This window comes from Drosophila innubila (genome assembly GCF_004354385.1).
Source record: "Drosophila innubila isolate TH190305 chromosome 2L unlocalized genomic scaffold, UK_Dinn_1.0 4_B_2L, whole genome shotgun sequence".
Classification (NCBI taxonomy): Eukaryota; Metazoa; Arthropoda; class Insecta; order Diptera; family Drosophilidae; genus Drosophila; species Drosophila innubila.
This window is the reverse complement of record NW_022995372.1, coordinates 21,316,194-21,334,802: the sequence shown is the minus strand read 5'-3', so window position 1 is coordinate 21,334,802 and position 18,609 is coordinate 21,316,194. Positions and strand designations below refer to the sequence as shown.

Below are 18,609 nucleotides of genomic sequence, written 5' to 3'. Positions count from 1 at the left end.
AAATATTTTGAAGCTTTGTTTTAATTTCTTACAAAAGAATTATATATTTTTTGAATTTAACTTCTGACTAGCACAATAATTAATTAGCTATTATCTAAAATATTTTGAACTTTGATTCAATTTTTTACAAAAGAATTATATATTTTTTGAATTTAACTTGTGACTAGCACAATAATTAATTAGTTACTATCTAAAATATTTTGAAGCTTTGTTTTAATTTTTTACAAAAAAAAATTATATATTTTTGAATTTAACTTGTGGCTAGCACAATAATTAATTAGTTATTCTTGTAGTGTTAAAACAACAAAATAAGTTAAAATTATACGTAGTAAACTATAAAAAGAATGAAATGAATGAATGAAAGAATGAATTGGATACGTGGAGTTCATAGTTTTAATCTTGTAAATAATTTCAATTCAAGATTTAAGAAAACTCTAACACCGATAACTTTCTATTGTTGCATATGATATTTTCGCGATTAGAGCTCGGTACTATGATTATGATGGATTGGAATGGGAAAAGAGTATAAGTACAGTGTCACCTACCGAAAGTATTCTCTGTGATGAACTGCAGATACGTGTCCAGCAGGGATTGACCCGCATTGCTGCTGTTGGGCAACTGAACTCCGCCGCCGCCAGAGCCCAGATCCTTCTGTCCCATGGCGGCAACAGCTGCAGCTGCGGCAGCTTCGTTCCGCATCCGAGAAATGGTTGTGTTCGCGTGTCCAAAGTTGCTCAGCAAGCTCTCGTGATAGCGGCTGAGGTCGCTGGCGCTGCTGCCGACGCCATAGAGTCCATTGCCGGTGGTCAGATCCTCGGGATCATCGTCAGAATCGTCCACATCGTCCATGGGTCCACCGCTGGCATTGCTGAGGTCCAACTTCTGTCCATTGCCCCCATTGCCAGCTCCTCCACTGCTTCCGCTGCCGCCGGTGGGTGAAGCACGTGCCCGTAACTCAGCCGGAGATATCTTCACGCCGGCCTTGGCCAGCAGACGGGATGCGAGATCCGGATCAAAGGCGCTGGGCATGGGCAGCACGGGCAAATCCTTTGTGGAAATGCCGCGATGCTGACGCGACATATGCGAGTGCAGCGAGTTCCTGGACTTGGCCACAGTTCCACACAACACGCAGCGATAGCCAGGACAAACTGTGTGCTTGTCCTCCAGATGAGTGCGCAGCGTATGCGCCGAGCGGTAGATTTTGCCACATTTGGGGCATGGTCGCGGATCTGTGGCACGTACACGCATCTCCAAAGAACGACGTGAAACTGTGAGAAAAGAACACGAAATAAATACGCTTTTAGTAATTTAATTCTCATAATTTAATCCTGTTTCTAAGAGCTACAAAACAATCAAAGTGTCGTTTGGATAAGAATCTGAATTTCAGAATCTCACTTTATTTTGAAACATTGAAATGAAACCTTTTAGGAAAATTAAACTGGAAGAGCCCTTTATATTCTCGAGAGATGGACGTCAAGAGAAGAACCAACTGAACGTGAAAAAATTGGAAATGGAATCGAAATCATGTTTATCAAAATAAAAGAAGTTGGAAATCAGTTAATTTCGCTGTACAACAAACTTGATTGTTTTAGAGCTCTTTTCTGAAAACTATAAACTATTTGAAAGGTAAAGAAAAATGTAAAGTAATTGGAAATCCATGACATCGACTTTTCTTCGTTTGCTCTTTATTATTCACCAAAATATATTTGCCTCATCGAGTCGTACATAAATTGCAGATACATTTATAAGAGCTATACATAGGTATTTCTCCAAACAATTGGCCAACTAAAATGCTCGTAAATGATACATAAAGTTGTTACGAGTACATAATATAATAATAATATACTTTATAGGCTACACAACTGTAAAATTGTCCGTGTCGAAATGGAATAGAATATTCATAATACCGCAACGATCGCAACGATTCTGGATCATGATCGTCTTTCTATCTTTTATCTCTTACTCAGATTTTTCAATTTCATTTTAGTTACGATTTTTAGTGTTTTCATTTTTATTTATTTTTAGTTTTTGATTAACATTATAGGAACCTTTTTACGTATGTTTTCGCGCTCTCTCTTTTTACTCCTTCTTTTTTTCTATTATGCCCTGCAGATTGCCAATGAAAATAATAAACAAAAGTATTACAATTCAGATGACAATTTTGAGCTTCCATTCTTGAATTTTCTCTAATAAAACTTTGCAACTTTCTCCCTTGTCTCTATGTATTTGTTTATATTTGTGTTGTGTGTGTGTGTGTGTATGTGAGAGAGTGTTTGTGTGAGTGTAAGTGTGAGTAGGTTGTATTCTATATTCAACTTTAGTTTAGTTTTTGTTTTTTATTTTTTTCCATTTTGTTTTTGGCTAAAAATATATTACGCAGGCACATTCTATTTTGTAGTATCATTATCATTATTCATAATAACTAATTATAATTGTTTCTGCTTGGTTTTCAGCTCATTATCTACAAATACATACCTCCATTTATAATTGGGTTTATGCTTTATACGCTTACATATACATATATATCATACTATAAAGTGTGTGTAGTTTTTATTAGCTTTTCCTATGTATAATACTGGATTTTGGATTTACGAGTTACGATTTACGTTGAGTTTTAGTTAAGTTTTTATTCATTAAAACTGGAGTCTAGTAGCCAATCTGTCAATCTTTAGGATCAATCATCCAGTTGCACTAAATTACAATTAACTTGCAGCACTGCTATATATCATATCATTTCTTTGGGTTCTTTACAGTGTATCCCTAGTTTGTTGTATGTTATACATATGTATATAAAGTTGCACATACGCAGTAGTGGAAGTACATATGTATATGTACTATTTAATATAGTATACTATATTGAATATAGGAACGTAATAATTGTTGTATGCTAGCATCATATCATCCACATTCTTCAGCAGACAGCCCGATCTTCAAACACTTAACCAATCTACAATTTCAGCAATATAAAAACTTTAGGTGAATTTAATTATTTATTTTTTTTTTTTATAACCTCACTATTGTTGATAGCTTTTAATGACACTAAATCAATTCCGGTATCAAATCTGTAATTATAAATTTAACAATTTTTTTCAAAGCTACTAAAGAAGTTTTACGTACATTAATTTTCGTTTTGAAAATGTTATTCCTCATTAAATTTTTTTTGACCATAGAATATAATTAAATTAATTAGAATTCTAGCTTAAAAACTGTAGAAAAATAATATCAATTGAAAAATTTGTGACTTTTATTGTGTAATATAATTATTAGATAATGAAACCGTTGTCAAAATGAAAGCAATCTTTAAGATTAAGTGAAAATCGGGCTGCGACTACGATCGATCCTTGAAAGGGGATCAAAGGCTCGTGCTACGTTTTATTATTTTTGGCTATCTAGGATAGATGCGAGTGTCTCGAGTTTTTGGTTTAGGTTTAGAATTATTGTCGCCATTGACGGAAAGCAGCAACCTAGAAAGCTTTACTTGGTACTAGTGCGAGTATCTGCGGGCATATTGTGGACGTGTGATCGATACCAACTAGTTGGCCGCCTCGCTTTTGAATTTGAAGTCGGGACCACCGGCAAAGGGGCCGCCCGAGGAGCGCATTGCCTTCATTTTGGCCCATTGCAGGGTATGCTTAATGCGCATATGATTTCGCACCGAATTCGGATGGGCAAAGCGTCGACCACACTCAATAACCGGACAGACGGGACTGTCGCGCGGATAATGACGGTCAAGATGTTGCCGAAAGACGCGCTGCTCCAGCGGCGTCTCACAAAGCGGACACGGCAACATGTAGTTGCTGCCGGCATTGCTTGCACTGCTGGTGTTGCTGCCACCAGGTGCGGCGACATTGCCCGCAGCACCAGCGATTGCTGATGACGCTGTTGCTGTGGCAGCTGCTGCTGCTGCGGCGGCCACGGCAGCAGCTGAAGTGTTCTGAAAAAGCTCGGGAAAATCACGGGAACGACTCAAGGCAATGGTGCGTGCCATAAAAAGATTCGCAGTCAATTGTTGCTGATGAGAAACGGACACAGATTGCTGCAGTTCATCCAGATATTGTTGCTGTTGATGTTGCTGCTGCTGTTGATGTTGCTGCTGCTGATTGATTTGTGGACGATGTTCGCTCTGTTGTTGCTGATGCTGCTGCTGCAATTGTTGCTGTTGTTGTTGCTGGTGCTGCTGCTGCTGTTGATGTTGATGTTGCTGCAGCGTCTGGTAGAGTGTAGATTCGCTGGCTTGACGGCAACGCTTCATGGTCAATGAAATGGCTGATGAGGCGGAACTGGAGCGATCATCCTGATTGTAATCATGCTCATCCTCGCTGTCGTTCCATGATCTGGCCGAAGGTGTTGGCGATGAGTTTGTCGATCGATTCTTTTTATACAATGTACGATTGTTATTGTTATTGTTGTTGTTGGTATTGTTATTGTTATTATTATTATTGTTGTTATTATGATTATTGTTATTGTTGTTGTTGCTGCGTCGCTCAAAAAGCTGCGCCAACTGCGGCCGTTGCATTAACTTGGCCAACTTGCAGGCCGTCGGCTGACGATCTGCGGCATGTGCCTCATGTGGCAGCTCCTCGGCGGGCACATCCAAAATCTCCTGCTTAATGCCGCTCTGCTGACTGCTCAGGAATGTGCCTGCAGCGGGGGGTGGGTAATTGATCGAAGGGGGAATTGGAAGGAGGAGTCAGTTTGAAATCAGAAATCAGTTGACAAAGTTAAGGGTTTTACTGCTTCGAATTTCTTCTATGTGTCTCGTTCAATTTTGCTCAAGTACGTGTGTGTATTGGTGTTTGTGTGAGGTGTTTCTATGTGAGTTATCCACTTAAGTAGACAGACAGCAGCAACAACAACAGACAGAACTGAATGAATAACTTTCAATTTGTATTCTTAATTGTTTTTTTAAATTTCTTTTTCTTTTTCCAGATTATATTACATTTTTATCAGTTTAATTGTGCCAATTGTTGTATTCTGTTCTTTTCTTGTCAGGGAAACATTCAGTTCTAACAGTTTCCATTGCTTTTACTAAAGTCTCACACATCAATTGAGTCCAGTTCAAATGCCAATTCGGTTCTTTCTCTGTCCTATTGATTTATATCTTCACTTGCATTAAACATAATTTATATAAATCTTTTATGTATAAATATATATGGTATTTATATGATTACTAAATAGTTTACAGGCAGGCAAGCAATATCGTATAGTATGAGTTTATGATCGTTCATAAGGTGCGGTTACATAAATTAAAATAAATTGTATATAATTACGGCTCAAATTGTATTTAAATTATTTACACAATTGACTCTAAACACTAAATATTCTTAAAAAATTATAAAACGTTTTATATTTCTGCTTTTAATGCGACAGTGAAACTCACGAAAGCTTATATTATTTTGAAGCTCAACGTAGGAAATTTCATCATTTGAAAAGATGGATTAAAAGAATAATAACTACATGTACCAAATTAGTTTCAGAAAGATACAAAAATTAATTTAATATTATTATTTGAATAAAGGGTCTTTTAAATTAAAAGAAAAAACTTTGACAGTAAATAATCTTTTTAAATTATCAACGTTGTGCAAGCAATTGCAACATGATAATAAACAAACAAAACATTTCTTATTGCACGAGTGTTAAAAAATTGTCTTCTAGAATGTGCATTAGAAGTTTATACTCGTAGAAGTTTCGTATTCGTCGACCCAGCAATCAGCATCCTCGATAGTATAGTGGTTAGTATCCCCGCCTGTCACGCGGGAGACCGGGGTTCAATTCCCCGTCGGGGAGAGGTGTTGGAATCTCTTTTTTTATTTTTAAATTTTTTTAAAATTATATTAAAATTAAAAAATGTTTTATTTGTTAAGATTATTAAGGAAACTAGTTTTAAGTATTTTAAATATGATAAAGTTTGTAAAACCCTCATTTTTCAGTCATTCGTTATTTCTACAGTTTGAAATTCACTTGCAAAATTAAACTTATCCAAAAAAAAAAAAAAAACCGAATCGCATAAAAAACATGATGAATTCGATATAGTTTTCGAATATCTTAAGATATTAACTCAATAAAGGAGTTAATTAGTTCTTGTTGGAAAGAGCACAGCTCTAAGGCATAAGCCTAATAAGTAAAAGAAATTTCATTCATATTTCTTTAACCCAATCGTCTATTAATGTATTAGAATTAATTTTTCATGCAGTATACTTAATCGTAGCACTCCTAAGAGGATCATGGTATGGAGAGAAAAAGAGAATCCGTGACGAAAGCCAATTGGCAGTAGACTAAAGGATAAAGTGTAGAATCTCGAATGTCTGAGGGCGCGTCAAATCGCGTGCTCCAGAAACATTGTCGGTTGAGTGCTACAACTCAATATATCTGTGTATATATGTATTTCAGACTATAGGTCTTATATGACGTGCTGAGGTTGCATTTGGATATCGTTTCAATATTCGATAATAATAAATATTTGAAAAATAAAACGCAATTAAATGTATAGAGAATTGTCAGGGCTGTGTCAGACCTGGGGGCGTCTATTGAGTCATTTGATGACCAGAGATTTGCATTGCAAAGACAGAGATAGAGAGAGTGAATAAGGGAGATAGAGGAAGACAAAGGCGTGTCTCTATCTCTCGTATATGCTTAGCTAGACCCTAAGTGGGTTTCGGGCTGGAATCGGGTGTCTGAGGTCGAGGCATGTCCTGGGCCATGACGCAAGAGACTTTGCTTCGAAACGAAACGAAATGAAATCAAATTAAACAATTTACTTCGGCCTTTGTGCGTGACAACTCAAGGGAAAAGGCAAACAAAAACGTTGCATAAATATATCAAGTGAAAAATACAATAAAATTGAATAAAATACAAAATACAACATGTATGTGTAATGCTTTATATACTCATATGTGTGTACATATATAATAGTTGCATATAAAACATGCAACATGCCCCACTTGCTGCCGTTTTGTGTCTTTTGAGCCACTCGATTGGCTGCAGCTGCTCAACTTGGTTTAGCACTCAAAACAGAGGACGGGTATTCAAGAAGATATGGAGAAATATTCGAGAAGGATTCGAGCAGAATTAGAGGGACTGAAGCTGGCGAGGATCCCAGCTCCTTTGACCAGCCAAGCACATTTTTGTGCAAGTGCAACTACACACACATCTTTGTGTGTGTGTGTGTGTGTGTGTGTGTGTGTAGACGGGTTCGGCATCTGGCTAAATCAGGCGTAAGATTTTAACCCCAAACGCTGCAATTTTTGTGTGGTTGCCTCTCAAAAGATTTACCTGCGTCTCGATTTTATTCAAGGTTTCAATGAGTTTGGTTGCACTGTGCTGTGTGCAGTGTGCAGTGTGCAGTGTGCGTTGGCCTGTGCGTAATGCTCCCCCTCTTAGTCACCACCCAATCAAAATCTCTCTCTGTGCATAATTAATGAAATATAAAATGCAAACTCAATTTCCTAAATAGTTATGCACATTGCCAGCTATTTTTGTGCCTTTCACATATGGTTAAGCCATGGTCAGAGGTTTTGGCCCCCAAGGTGGCCTCTTTGGGTGCAACTAGAAATATTATGAGATTCAACAAATTTAGAGAGCTGTAAATATTCTTTAAGAATATGCAAAAGCTGTCTAAATAAAATTATATATGCAATATAAAATCCACAGCTGTACTTAACTCGTATCTAACTTGAAATAAAAAGATTTTGTCTATCTACACATACATAAAGAATCTTCAAAAAATATCAAAGCAGAATAAACTCCAACTATCTTTTAAACTGTAGTAGGGATTATAATTATTATAATTTTTAAAATATATAACTCATAATTATTTTTGTTTTTTTTATTAAATTTAGATTCGACAGTTAGAGCTTTAGGTCTTAGGGTTAAAAAGGAATAAGTAATAGAATAAGTAAAGGTCTACAAACCTCTGTTGAGCTATTAGACTGAGTGTATAATTAAAAACTTTAGCTCACAATAATAGCACATATAAAAATCACAGTTTTTCTATAATCTTTTCTTTAGTACCCAACTTATTTTCTTTCTTTAATGCAGTCCAATGGAGTTTAAGTGTTATAAACAAAGCTCTGCATATTGGTCAAGCTAATGATTGAAGAAACTGTACGTACACGTCAGTGTTGATTTGGGCTTGTATTGGCAGCGATATAACTGGGCCTAAACGACTTGGGCTTGGTGGCCAGGACTCATCAATTATGGCCACATGCAAAGGCGCTGTTGGCCGCTTTGCTTAAGGTGTCCCCTCATACCAATAAAAGCCACCTTTGGCCGCATTTATGTAAGACATTTACACACACACACCCGCACATTCTTCACACGGATAGAACAATTGCATGTGGCGCCCCCTAGTGTGAGACTTAATGGTTATTTAAAGTCACTTCGATTCGAATTCAGATTCAGATTCATTCGCATGTCGCGGTGCTGTTAGCGGCAATAGAAATTAGCTTTATTAAAGATAAAGCCAGCTGTAGTAACATTTACCTTTTGGCCATTATTTTTAGCCCCTCATCCCTGCCTTCTACCCCTTAGCTCACTGTTAACCTCGTTTTGCATTTGGAAAATGGACTGTAGCGCGCAAATAATGAATTTTTCTATATAAATCACTCGCGTCAATGGGCCAGGCCCATTGATAATATAGCTTAGGGATGGTTGGGGGTAGAGGTGGGGGTGGGGGTTCAATATGTAAGCATATCAGCGGCATTTTGTCTTTGTCGCTGTAGCTGAAAAAAAAGGGTTGCACAAATGGGGGGTGTGGTTTATTGTGCCGTAGGTGTGTTTAATGGTCATTTTTCGATGTTTTGCGATCATTATCACCTCTTCAACCCATACTTTTCATTATTATTATTAGTATGCATATTTTTTGAAGGCAAAAAGTATGGAAGTAGAGAAAGGGGAGGATGGATTGTAATTTGGTTGCCTTTGTTTCTTATAGGAATTTATTACTTAATAACCTGAAATGTTTGTGGGCTGCATTTTATGATGGGTTTGACTTGCTCTTCTTCTTCTTCTTCTTTCTTCTGCTTTTCAGGGTAAGAGGGATTTTTACGAGCGCGGTTTCAGCAAATTCGGTTTGGTTTTGCATTTTTGTACTGGACCCAAGTAATCCTTGACATCTTAAAGATAATAAAACTATAAAAACAGCTCAAAATGTAGAGTGTTTGAAGCGGGTTAAGAGGGGAGTATTTTATTAATTTTTATGTGCCATTTTATCGTCGAATTGACAATAAAACACGTAATACATGCGTCTCAAGTATTCCAGCAACTTTTTTGCTAACAAATTGGCGACGCACTTTTACGAGCGTCTGTCTGCGACGACAGCAAGTTCTGATTGAATTATTGATAAAGTGATTACACAGCTAGCTGACCTCCCCCTCCCCCTGCCATCTCCTTCTTCCCCCAACTGAATTTTCATAAGCGCGAGCCGTAAAAATCGTTGACTGTATTCATTAGATGCGAGTTAATTAGCAAAGACGAGTGTAGGCGGACAGTCCAAGGGGGACGTAGGGGTATGGATAGAGGGGAGAGCTCAAGATTTATCGAAAACCCATTTTAGATTGCACACACATTCACACACACACATAGTCCATCCAGATGTCAGTCGACACACGCTCGGCACAATCCATCTCTGTATTTGTATTTGTTTATCTTAAGGCACATACGCAGCACAAGCAAAAAAAAAGAAAAATAAAGAAAGCAAACCTTAACTTTCTGGTGAGGGGTAGATGGGGCGGGGGGAATACTATCACTGGGCACGTACAGTGGGTCCAAGCAAAGCCAAAAAAAGGCAAAAAAAAATGACAAAATGTTGTTTAAACTTTGCAAACAAGTTTGCTTGTTTTTCTTTTATAAAGCTTGGGCGGGGTTGAAGAGGGGGCGTGGTCGCTCGCCATCTCATAGATAGCATTCGAAATTGAAAGCGAAATTGCCGTGGAGAGCATGTGTGACGACAGGACAGCCGTGATATATGAACTGACAACGGAACTAAATTCAAGATGGGACTACGATGAGGCTGAAGAGAGTGAGAGAGAGGAAAGAAGGGAAAGGAAGAGAGTTCAAGTTGTGTCCAAAATTGTAAGTGACATCGAATGCATATCCACCAACACACACACACACACACACACACACACTAGTAGAAACATAAACATACACAGACACAGAAAGTTTGGGTTTAGTGAAATGTATACACTTCTTTTGGGTCTGCTAATTTTATTAATAATTGCTTAATATTTTAAGCTATGCTGCTGAAATGTTGGCAAGGTAATACGCTAACTATTAAGAAATATACAGCCAAGTTGAAAGTCAGTTGATAACACAACATTTAAAAACGCTTTTAGCTGTCAAAATATAACTTAAGAGATTTTGAAACTAAATTCATTTTTTAATTAAATAAATCAATCCCTTTTAAATGATTTAAATGGTATAGAATATAACAATACTCAATAATTTTGTTAAGATTAAAACCAACTGAAGACTGAACTTTCAGTAACATCAACACTTTGCTCAATTATTTAAAAAAAAATAAAAATATCCTTAAAAAAATCTCTACAGATTTTAGGAAAAATCATTTTTATAAAGATAGAACAAAAAATTCCTTAAATCCTTTTAAGCATTTTTATGCCCTGAAAAGTATGCTATGATATTTTACATTATTATATTCTTCTCGAATTGAACCAATAATGGAATCTAAAAGAGTCCTGTATATTTTCGATGCACCCATCTATTAGCTTATGTAGAGCACACAATTTCCTTAAAAAATTAAATTTAATTCATGATTAAAATTCAAACATATACTTTAGCTTTTCAATCCTTTTAGTTATGAATTAAGATTGATTTTTAAAGAATTTTATTGTTTACTTTACATTCTTATTTTAGAATTGTATTTAAAATCAAACTAATTCTTTTACTGTCTGTCCACTGATTTTTAGAAGACGTTAATAAATAAATTAATTTGTAAGCATGAGAAGTTTAATATACAAAATTGGACTGTATTAATGTTTTTGAATATTTATATTTTTATATACTAATTGTTTTAAAATATTTTTATTATTAAACAGATCTTAAAGAGTATTAAAGTTTTGTTTTATCTACTTATTGTTTCTCATATGCTATTTGTTTGTTTGCTTTGGACACTTGGAGATTTTGCGCAACGTTTTTTTGAAAATCTTTTTATTTTGGGGGTGACGAATGGCGATAATGTTGTTTGTTGTTTTAACTTTGAAATGAGAAAAGTTTGCAGCGGTCAAAGGGAAAAGGGGGCAAAAGGAAAAGTCATAAAGGAGCAAACGATTGAAAAATTGCATATGTCGCGTCTGGATGTGTGTGTGTGTGTGTTAGTTGAGGATAAGCCAAAAAGCATTGCCTACTTTGAGGCGAATTATAGTAAAGGAAATTAGCCCGCAATACACAGACACACACACAAACATACACACACACTTGCATAGTTTAAAGACTGTTTAGATGATGCCCGCTTACGGTAATAAATTAGTCACGGCAGAGATGTGGGCTAAGAGAAAGAGAGAGAGAGAGAGAGAGAGAGGGGGGTGTAGGTTGGAGATGAAGAACAAAAGCAAGAACACACGTGCACACACATACATAAATACGCAGACAAACAAACGGCAGCCACAACACACACACACACACACACACACACAGTGGGTGGACAGCAAAGGAAAAAGTTAAAAAGGATAAATCGCTTGTGTTCATCGCTCTTCGCACATAATAAATGTATCTTTTACTTGCGCAGCGCTCGAGAAGTTTGCCATCCCCTCCCTTCCACACAGTCCCACAGCCTGCCACACCCCGCTGCTACGCCCAGCACTCGGCTGCTTTGGCATCTAAGTAAGTTGGCCCCAAGTGAACCGCCCAAGCACAAAACACAGAGCCAAAAGCAACTTACAAAGTGAGACAGAAAGAGAGAGAAACAGAATAAGAAAGTGTGTGCGTGTGTGTGTGTGTGTGTGTGTGTGTGTAGTATATAAACTTAACAGCATTTGGCTATCTTTTTGCAATTGATGTATTACACATAAAAGTTTTCAGCCCCCCACATATCCTTTTACCATGTACTCGAATTCCTATTCCTATTTGTGTGTGTGTGTGTGTGTGACATGTGTATGTATGTACAAGACATCGTAGTCCAAGACATTCACCACGTCCGCAAACAAAACGCACGCATACAATTACAAAACTCTTACTCGTATGCCACGCAAAAGGACCACAGGCTGGATGGAGAGGGGTAAGCAGCAGTTGCGGGAAAGGATACAGGAAAGTCTGGAAGGGGGTGAAGAGGGGGGAGGGGGGGAGGGTCAGGGCAAACGGGTTGGATGTGCAAAAGGAATATTGTTAACCGACTGCAAAATAAATACAAAAACTTTTAATGCTCAACCCACAACTCAAACTCTCAACCCTCTCTCCACTGCTCTCCTGGCGTTGAAAAATGCTCTGCTTCACACACACAAGCACACACACACACACAACAACACACACAGGGGAGGAGATGGGTGTAGTGGGAGGTAAGTTGGTAAGGGTAGCGCCGGACAGACATTGAACGTCTTCGGACTCATTGCCACTTGCAAAAGGCAACTACACACACTTACACACACACACACAGACACACCGACAGACATGCTATGTATGTGTGTGTCTGTGTGTATAAAGGACATATGCATGTGGAATATATCCTATGCTTTTGCTCTCCCATAACTCATCTATCAATTTTCACGTACTTGGACCGCTGCTTCTCTGCCTGGTGACTGTGTCAGGGTTGAGGTTCGGATTCGGATTCAGGTTCGGGTTCGGGGTCTTAAGCCTGGACCTGAGAGAACCAGAAACGGGGCGTCTTATTGCCAAAATGTAGCCTTTTTCTTTTTCACATAAGACGCGCAGTGCACAGTGGTGCGAAAGCAAACGAAAAGTGAGGACAATTAATAATTATTAGAGAAAATTTGGCATTCGCCTAAATAATATCGTGGAAGTTTGCTCAAAAACTTAGAAACATTACAGTAAAAAAAATGCATTTTAATTCTTTCGTCTATTTTATTTCTAACGATTCGTATTTAAAATTTGTAACAAAAAGAACTGATTTTTTCATAAATTTGTTCGAAATTAAGTGAAATATTGATATTGATACTGATATGGAATATCTCTGTTAACTTTTAATGCCGTAAAATAATAATAAATCAAATTTAGGCAGAACAAATAAGTTTTCTTGAAATGGAAAATAAATTGAAACATTTTGTACTATAATAATTGAATTATAAGTTGCATCATAGATAAAATTTAGAGCTTCGACTAAAGGCATTTACTCAAATTTTAAGAGAAATAAAATTCTGGAATGGGTTAAAGTTAAACCCTTGTTTTAGTTATCAGTTCATTTTGCCACTGTGCATGTGTTGTTGGCACTGTGAGCTCGACTCCTTGGGCGTTGTGTACTTAAAGTTTTCTTCCTTCACATCTCACAACACAAATACAAGCACATACACGTACACATACCAAGACACAGAGACACAGACTGATATGTGGGTTCTGTGTGCTTGTCTGTGTGTGAGTTGCACACACGCAGCAACCGAACACAACACATCGGGGCAACAATGAGAGCTGACAGCCCCGAAATGTCATTCTATCTTGGCGGTCATTAGAACGGAGTTCTGCCGTCGACAGACCTTGGTTTGTTTGGCAGTTTGTCGGCAACACACACAACAGTCAGATACACACACACAGTCAGACAGACAGGCAAAGATGTTGGTTCCTGGCAAGCATTTTGGCTCTTCGTCTTTGGCCAAGATTATCTCCTTTACTTTTGGTGGCAACAACTTTACCCTTACAGTTCTAGTTGTTGCTGTTGCTGTTCTATTCGATTTGGTTCTGCATGAAGTACTAGCATTTTACTCTTTTTTTACAGCGCATCAGTGTTGCCACCATAGCAATTAAATAGCTAGAAAGGTCAAAAATTTTACGAAATCTAATTGGCTATACTCATAAAAGAACCTCTCTTTAAAATGAAGAATTTACTTGATAAAAGTTTGATTTTTAAAATAAGATGACTTTAAGAATAAATAAAAAATCAAAAGTAACTGGTCTTCTTTTAACTACAATATTTGTGGTTCACGTAATTGAAATTAATTTTGAAAACTTTGTCTGAAAACAATGAAGTTCTTCGTTGGATTTTTCATGCTAAAATGAGTCGAGAACAAAAGTAATTTAAAGAGACTATTTTAAAAAATTATTTGGCTACTTTTGACAAAAATTCATAACAATTAAGTAGATGAAAAAACATGGTATATTTAAATTATTTTATTCTTAGCTTGTAGATCTGCGATTTTAATAAGATAAAAATTAAACTGAATTATGCAAAAAAATGTATTTTTTTTAAGCACTTTTATTAATTTTTCAGCTATTTCTAGCTACATTTTTAGTTCAAATAAGAGATTTTATTTCTTGAAATTCTAGCAACACCCTAACGTACGTGCATGTGTGTGTATTGTAAGTGTGCGGTCCCTTAGTGTGTGTGTGTGTGTGTAGGGTCTCTCCGTTGAAGCGAGCCAGGGACACATATTAACTTGGCCATTGTTTTTGTAGTCGTTGTTGCTTTTATTTTAACACGCCGCATGCAACCCAACAACCCCCTCTGTGTGTATGTGTGTGTGTGTGTGTGTGCTATTGATGCGGCTAGTTTGATGTATTACCCCAAAAAACGAAATGTCTGTATCGCTTATGCGGGGCCAACACAGAATAGAAATGGGCATTTTGGCATTTCGATTTAGTGTAGAACACACACACACACACACGCATATACACTTGAGTGTATGTGTATATGTATATGTGAAGAGACAAACGATGATTACGCCATCGGATGCTCTCATTCACACACACACTTTCCCACTCCTTTTGAGCCAGATTCTTCTTTGCCGTCTCGCTCATGCGGGCCTTTTTATGGGCATTTTGTATAATACATCATCGACAAACATGTTTGCAAAGTGTGTACGAATATTATATGGGAATATAACTGTGCTTCCTCCTCAGCAGCAGCAGCAGCGGCAGCACAGAGTGAGAGAGAGTGGGGAGAGAGTGAGAGAGAGAGGAGAGAGGGTGATACAGGGTGTTGCCGTGGCAAGAACAATTGCAAGGACATGTGCGATGGATGCTGACGTTGACGCCAATGGTGTCGCTAATGGAATGGACATGGAGAGCAAAGGGTGACGGATGGACGACGGACGGACCGTCGGACAGTCACTCGGCACTCGGTTGTGGCACGGCCAGCTGCTGATGGGGTTGCATGCCCCGAAATGTATTCGCTTTGAATTATATCCAAAAATATACGACAGCCTCGGCCTAAGCGTCGCTGTCGCTGTCGCAGTCGCAGTCGACGCTGATGTTGGCAGCAAAAAAGTTTGCCCAAAAACTTGTTGTTGCTTTTGTTGTGCATGGTTGTGTGTGTGTGTGTTAGTTTGGCGTACAGTTTTGTGAATTTGAATTAAATGTACATAGTTTTAGATTGCGTAATTCATTAGTACAGTCAGAGCATTGCTAGACGAACTAACCAACACCCAATAGGACCCCGCAACCCCCTCGAGTCCTGCCAAGAGCCGCAGCCTCCCAAACATACTTACATACACATACACACACCACACACGACACACACACACTCACATACAAACACGGGGCAATGATGAACGATGTGGTCGTATGTGGTTAACATAGAGTTGGGCGTAATCTAGGCAAGGGTAAGCGGGGGAATATAAAGAGCGGATGTGCAGGGGGCTATACGGATGTGTGGGGGGATGGAAGGGACGTTAGCGGGCGTGACAGAAGCAAATAAGCATAGTTCTACTGGCTTTACCAAGCTGATCCCTTGTGCCTGATGGTTGTGGAAGAAATCGAATGCCAAGCTGCTGCTAGGTGAGCTAAAGGCATCCCAGTTGGGAGAATAGAAGGCAGTGCTGCCGACACAGACTTTTCCCGTCAAATCTGGATTTTTTTAAGTTATATTATGCGAAAAATCTAGAAATATGGGTCAAAAAAATTCTGTATTATTTTGAAATAATTCTTCTTTTCGTTTTTTTTTAACCTAATACAATAAATTTAGCAATTATGATGAAATAATCTGTAGAATTAAAAAAATAAAGCTAAACGTCAGCTTTTGTGCTTATAAGTTTAAAAGCAGCTTTCGATATGATCCATATTTTGTCTCTACACTTTTCGTTGACACTTTGAGATAATATTAGAATTATGGTAAATTTTTCGAAATATGATTAATACAGATGTTTTTTAGGAAATCTTTAGAAAATAACCGATCGAATTGTCGGTGTTACTGAAATGTAAAAGATTTTTAGAAATTAAACAAAATTCATAACTATTGGCATATTTTATACAATAAATAAAATATAATATTTATTTTTTTTAATTTTCCACTAAAAACAATGAAATGAAAATGAAAAACTGTCAGTTCTTTTCGACGTTCTTTGTAGCAAAATTTCGTTTTTCTCGTCTCTTTTCCCATTTACCATAACAGAGTTATTTTTTTGCTAGTGAAAAGTTGACAACACTGATGAATGCATAGATGAATGGATGCATAGATGGATGAATGGAGATCTAAGCTAAAGGCTGAGTCCAGCTGGGCGCGCACTTCATTCGAGTGCAAAGCGAAACGAGCAATGGCTGTAAAATGAATTGCTTCAAGAAGGTAGAGCTTCGGTTGAGAAGTAGGGTGTCACAGTGAGGGCAGTAGGGTGTCCACACCTACCGTATAGTACACTTGTGCCACACTATTTATGGTACAATTTATTACTTTATGAGCACGAGAACTATTCGTGCCTTGCCACTCGTGCATTGGGTTGTGTTCGGTTGTGTTGGGCGTCGTTTTGTTTACGGACCAACGATTGTATTTAACTTTTCAGAGGTTGAGAAGGAGAATGGGGGGACTTGTGTATGAGTGTGTGTGTGAATGAAATGCGATGGTAATGAATGTATGAATTTAGAACGCAACTGAAAACCGGCGAGACACTCGGGCGAGATACTTTTTGCCCACTATTCGTAACAGCAGCCGTTGTTGTGGATGCCCAATGCCAGTGGCGTAGTGTGCGAGGGGGCAGGGGAGTTGGGTAAAAGAAGAATGGGGCAGGGGAGGGCACAGGAAATGAGTAAAGGAAGTTTTAGTTTCACATTCACTTGTGGGACACGGGTTGAGGCTGCAGATTGTGACTGATGGGGAGATGGGGTGGAGGGGAGGTGGGGGAGCTGATGTTGCCACTGCGGTTGGCACCCTGTGAAATGCTATCTATTGCTGACTCGCTCACACTCAAAACCAGAGTGTGTGTGTGTGTGTGCGTGAGTTAGAAAGTTTGAATTGTATTGAAATTGTATTTTGTTAAAATTCATGTTTGTTACTGTTGTTGTCGTTGTGTAGTTGGTGTTGTTGTTGTTGTTGTTTAGACGTCGTTGGCCAACCATTTTGTCGGCCTCTCAGTCTGTATGTGTGTGTGTGTGTGTGTGACATAGCGTATGAGTAATTTTATTCGACTACTGTACGTGTATTTTCCTGTGTGTGTGTGTGTGTGTGTGTGTGTGTATGTGTGTATGCTTGTATTTATTTTCTAACAACGCAACTAAAAACTCTTTTGCTGATATTTTCGTACATTGAAGTGCCACAACTTGTGTGTGTGTTACCCGTATCTGTGTATCTGTGTGTGGAGTGAATTTGGCTGCTGTTTAGAATTCCATGTGCCTGTATATGTGCGTGTATGTGTGTATGTGCAGTGAGTCCAGCCAAATAAATCGCACAGCAAAATAAATACGGCAACAATAAATCAATAAGTACACTGAGAAACTTGTTTTGTTGAGCTTTTTAAAATAAATGGTAATCTTGAAGTATTTACAAGTACAGTAAAACTTCGCTAACGGCAACTCGTTAAGGAGTTAAAAATAAAAAAAATTATTGATTACCTATTATACATTTAGAAAATGTTTAATAAAAAATTCAAATAAAATAAAATCCAGCTTGAACAGTTATTTTTACAGAAACTAGACTGTATGTTCTTACAGTAAGTATGTTAAAAATATGCTCTCATAATTTGTATATATTTTATGTTTTACTTGATTATATATTATTATAGATTACATCAAATGATATTTTTTTGAGAGATAATTAATGAAGTACATTAAAGAAATTAAGACTTTAAAAAAGAATGTTTATTAAAATGTAAATCTACTAAATATGTGACAATCTTTTTCATGTGCTCTTTTTTCCTATGATTTTAATGTCTTGTAAATATGGGTAAAAATATTTTGAGGATAACAATTTTATATTTAATTTGTATAGATTAATTTAAGGCTCTTGAAAGTGAGTTTCCTCTTCGTTTATTATTATTATTATTTATTATAAGTTCAAGTTTCATCTCATGGATTGTTTATAAAAATCTTTTATAGCGCTATTGGAAATATTTAAAAAATAGGCTCATAGCCCAAATCCACTCCCAGTGAATTTCGCCTCAAATCAAATTTCTATATATGTGCGAAAATTATAGCACACATAATTTGCACAATGTTTCATTTTCAGTCCCGGTCAACTGGGTTCACAATCTGAGGGGGGGACGGGAGCTCCATGAATCGTTGCGG

General features: G+C 37.5%; 1 protein-coding gene and 1 non-coding gene across 2 annotated transcripts in view; one reads left to right on the top strand and one right to left on the bottom strand.

Moving 5' to 3' along the window:
• Positions 1-18,609, bottom strand: part of LOC117780930 (protein abrupt) — a 45,011-nt gene that overhangs the window by 2,577 nt on the left and 23,825 nt on the right. The window contains exon 6 of the mRNA XM_034617624.1: positions 546-1,268. Coding sequence (XP_034473515.1) covers positions 546-1,268 — 723 coding nt within the window. The remainder of the gene's footprint in view (positions 1-545; positions 1,269-18,609) is intronic.
• On the top strand, positions 5,716-5,787 carry Trnad-guc. The gene has a single exon. It is a non-coding gene; the product is annotated as a tRNA-Asp (tRNA).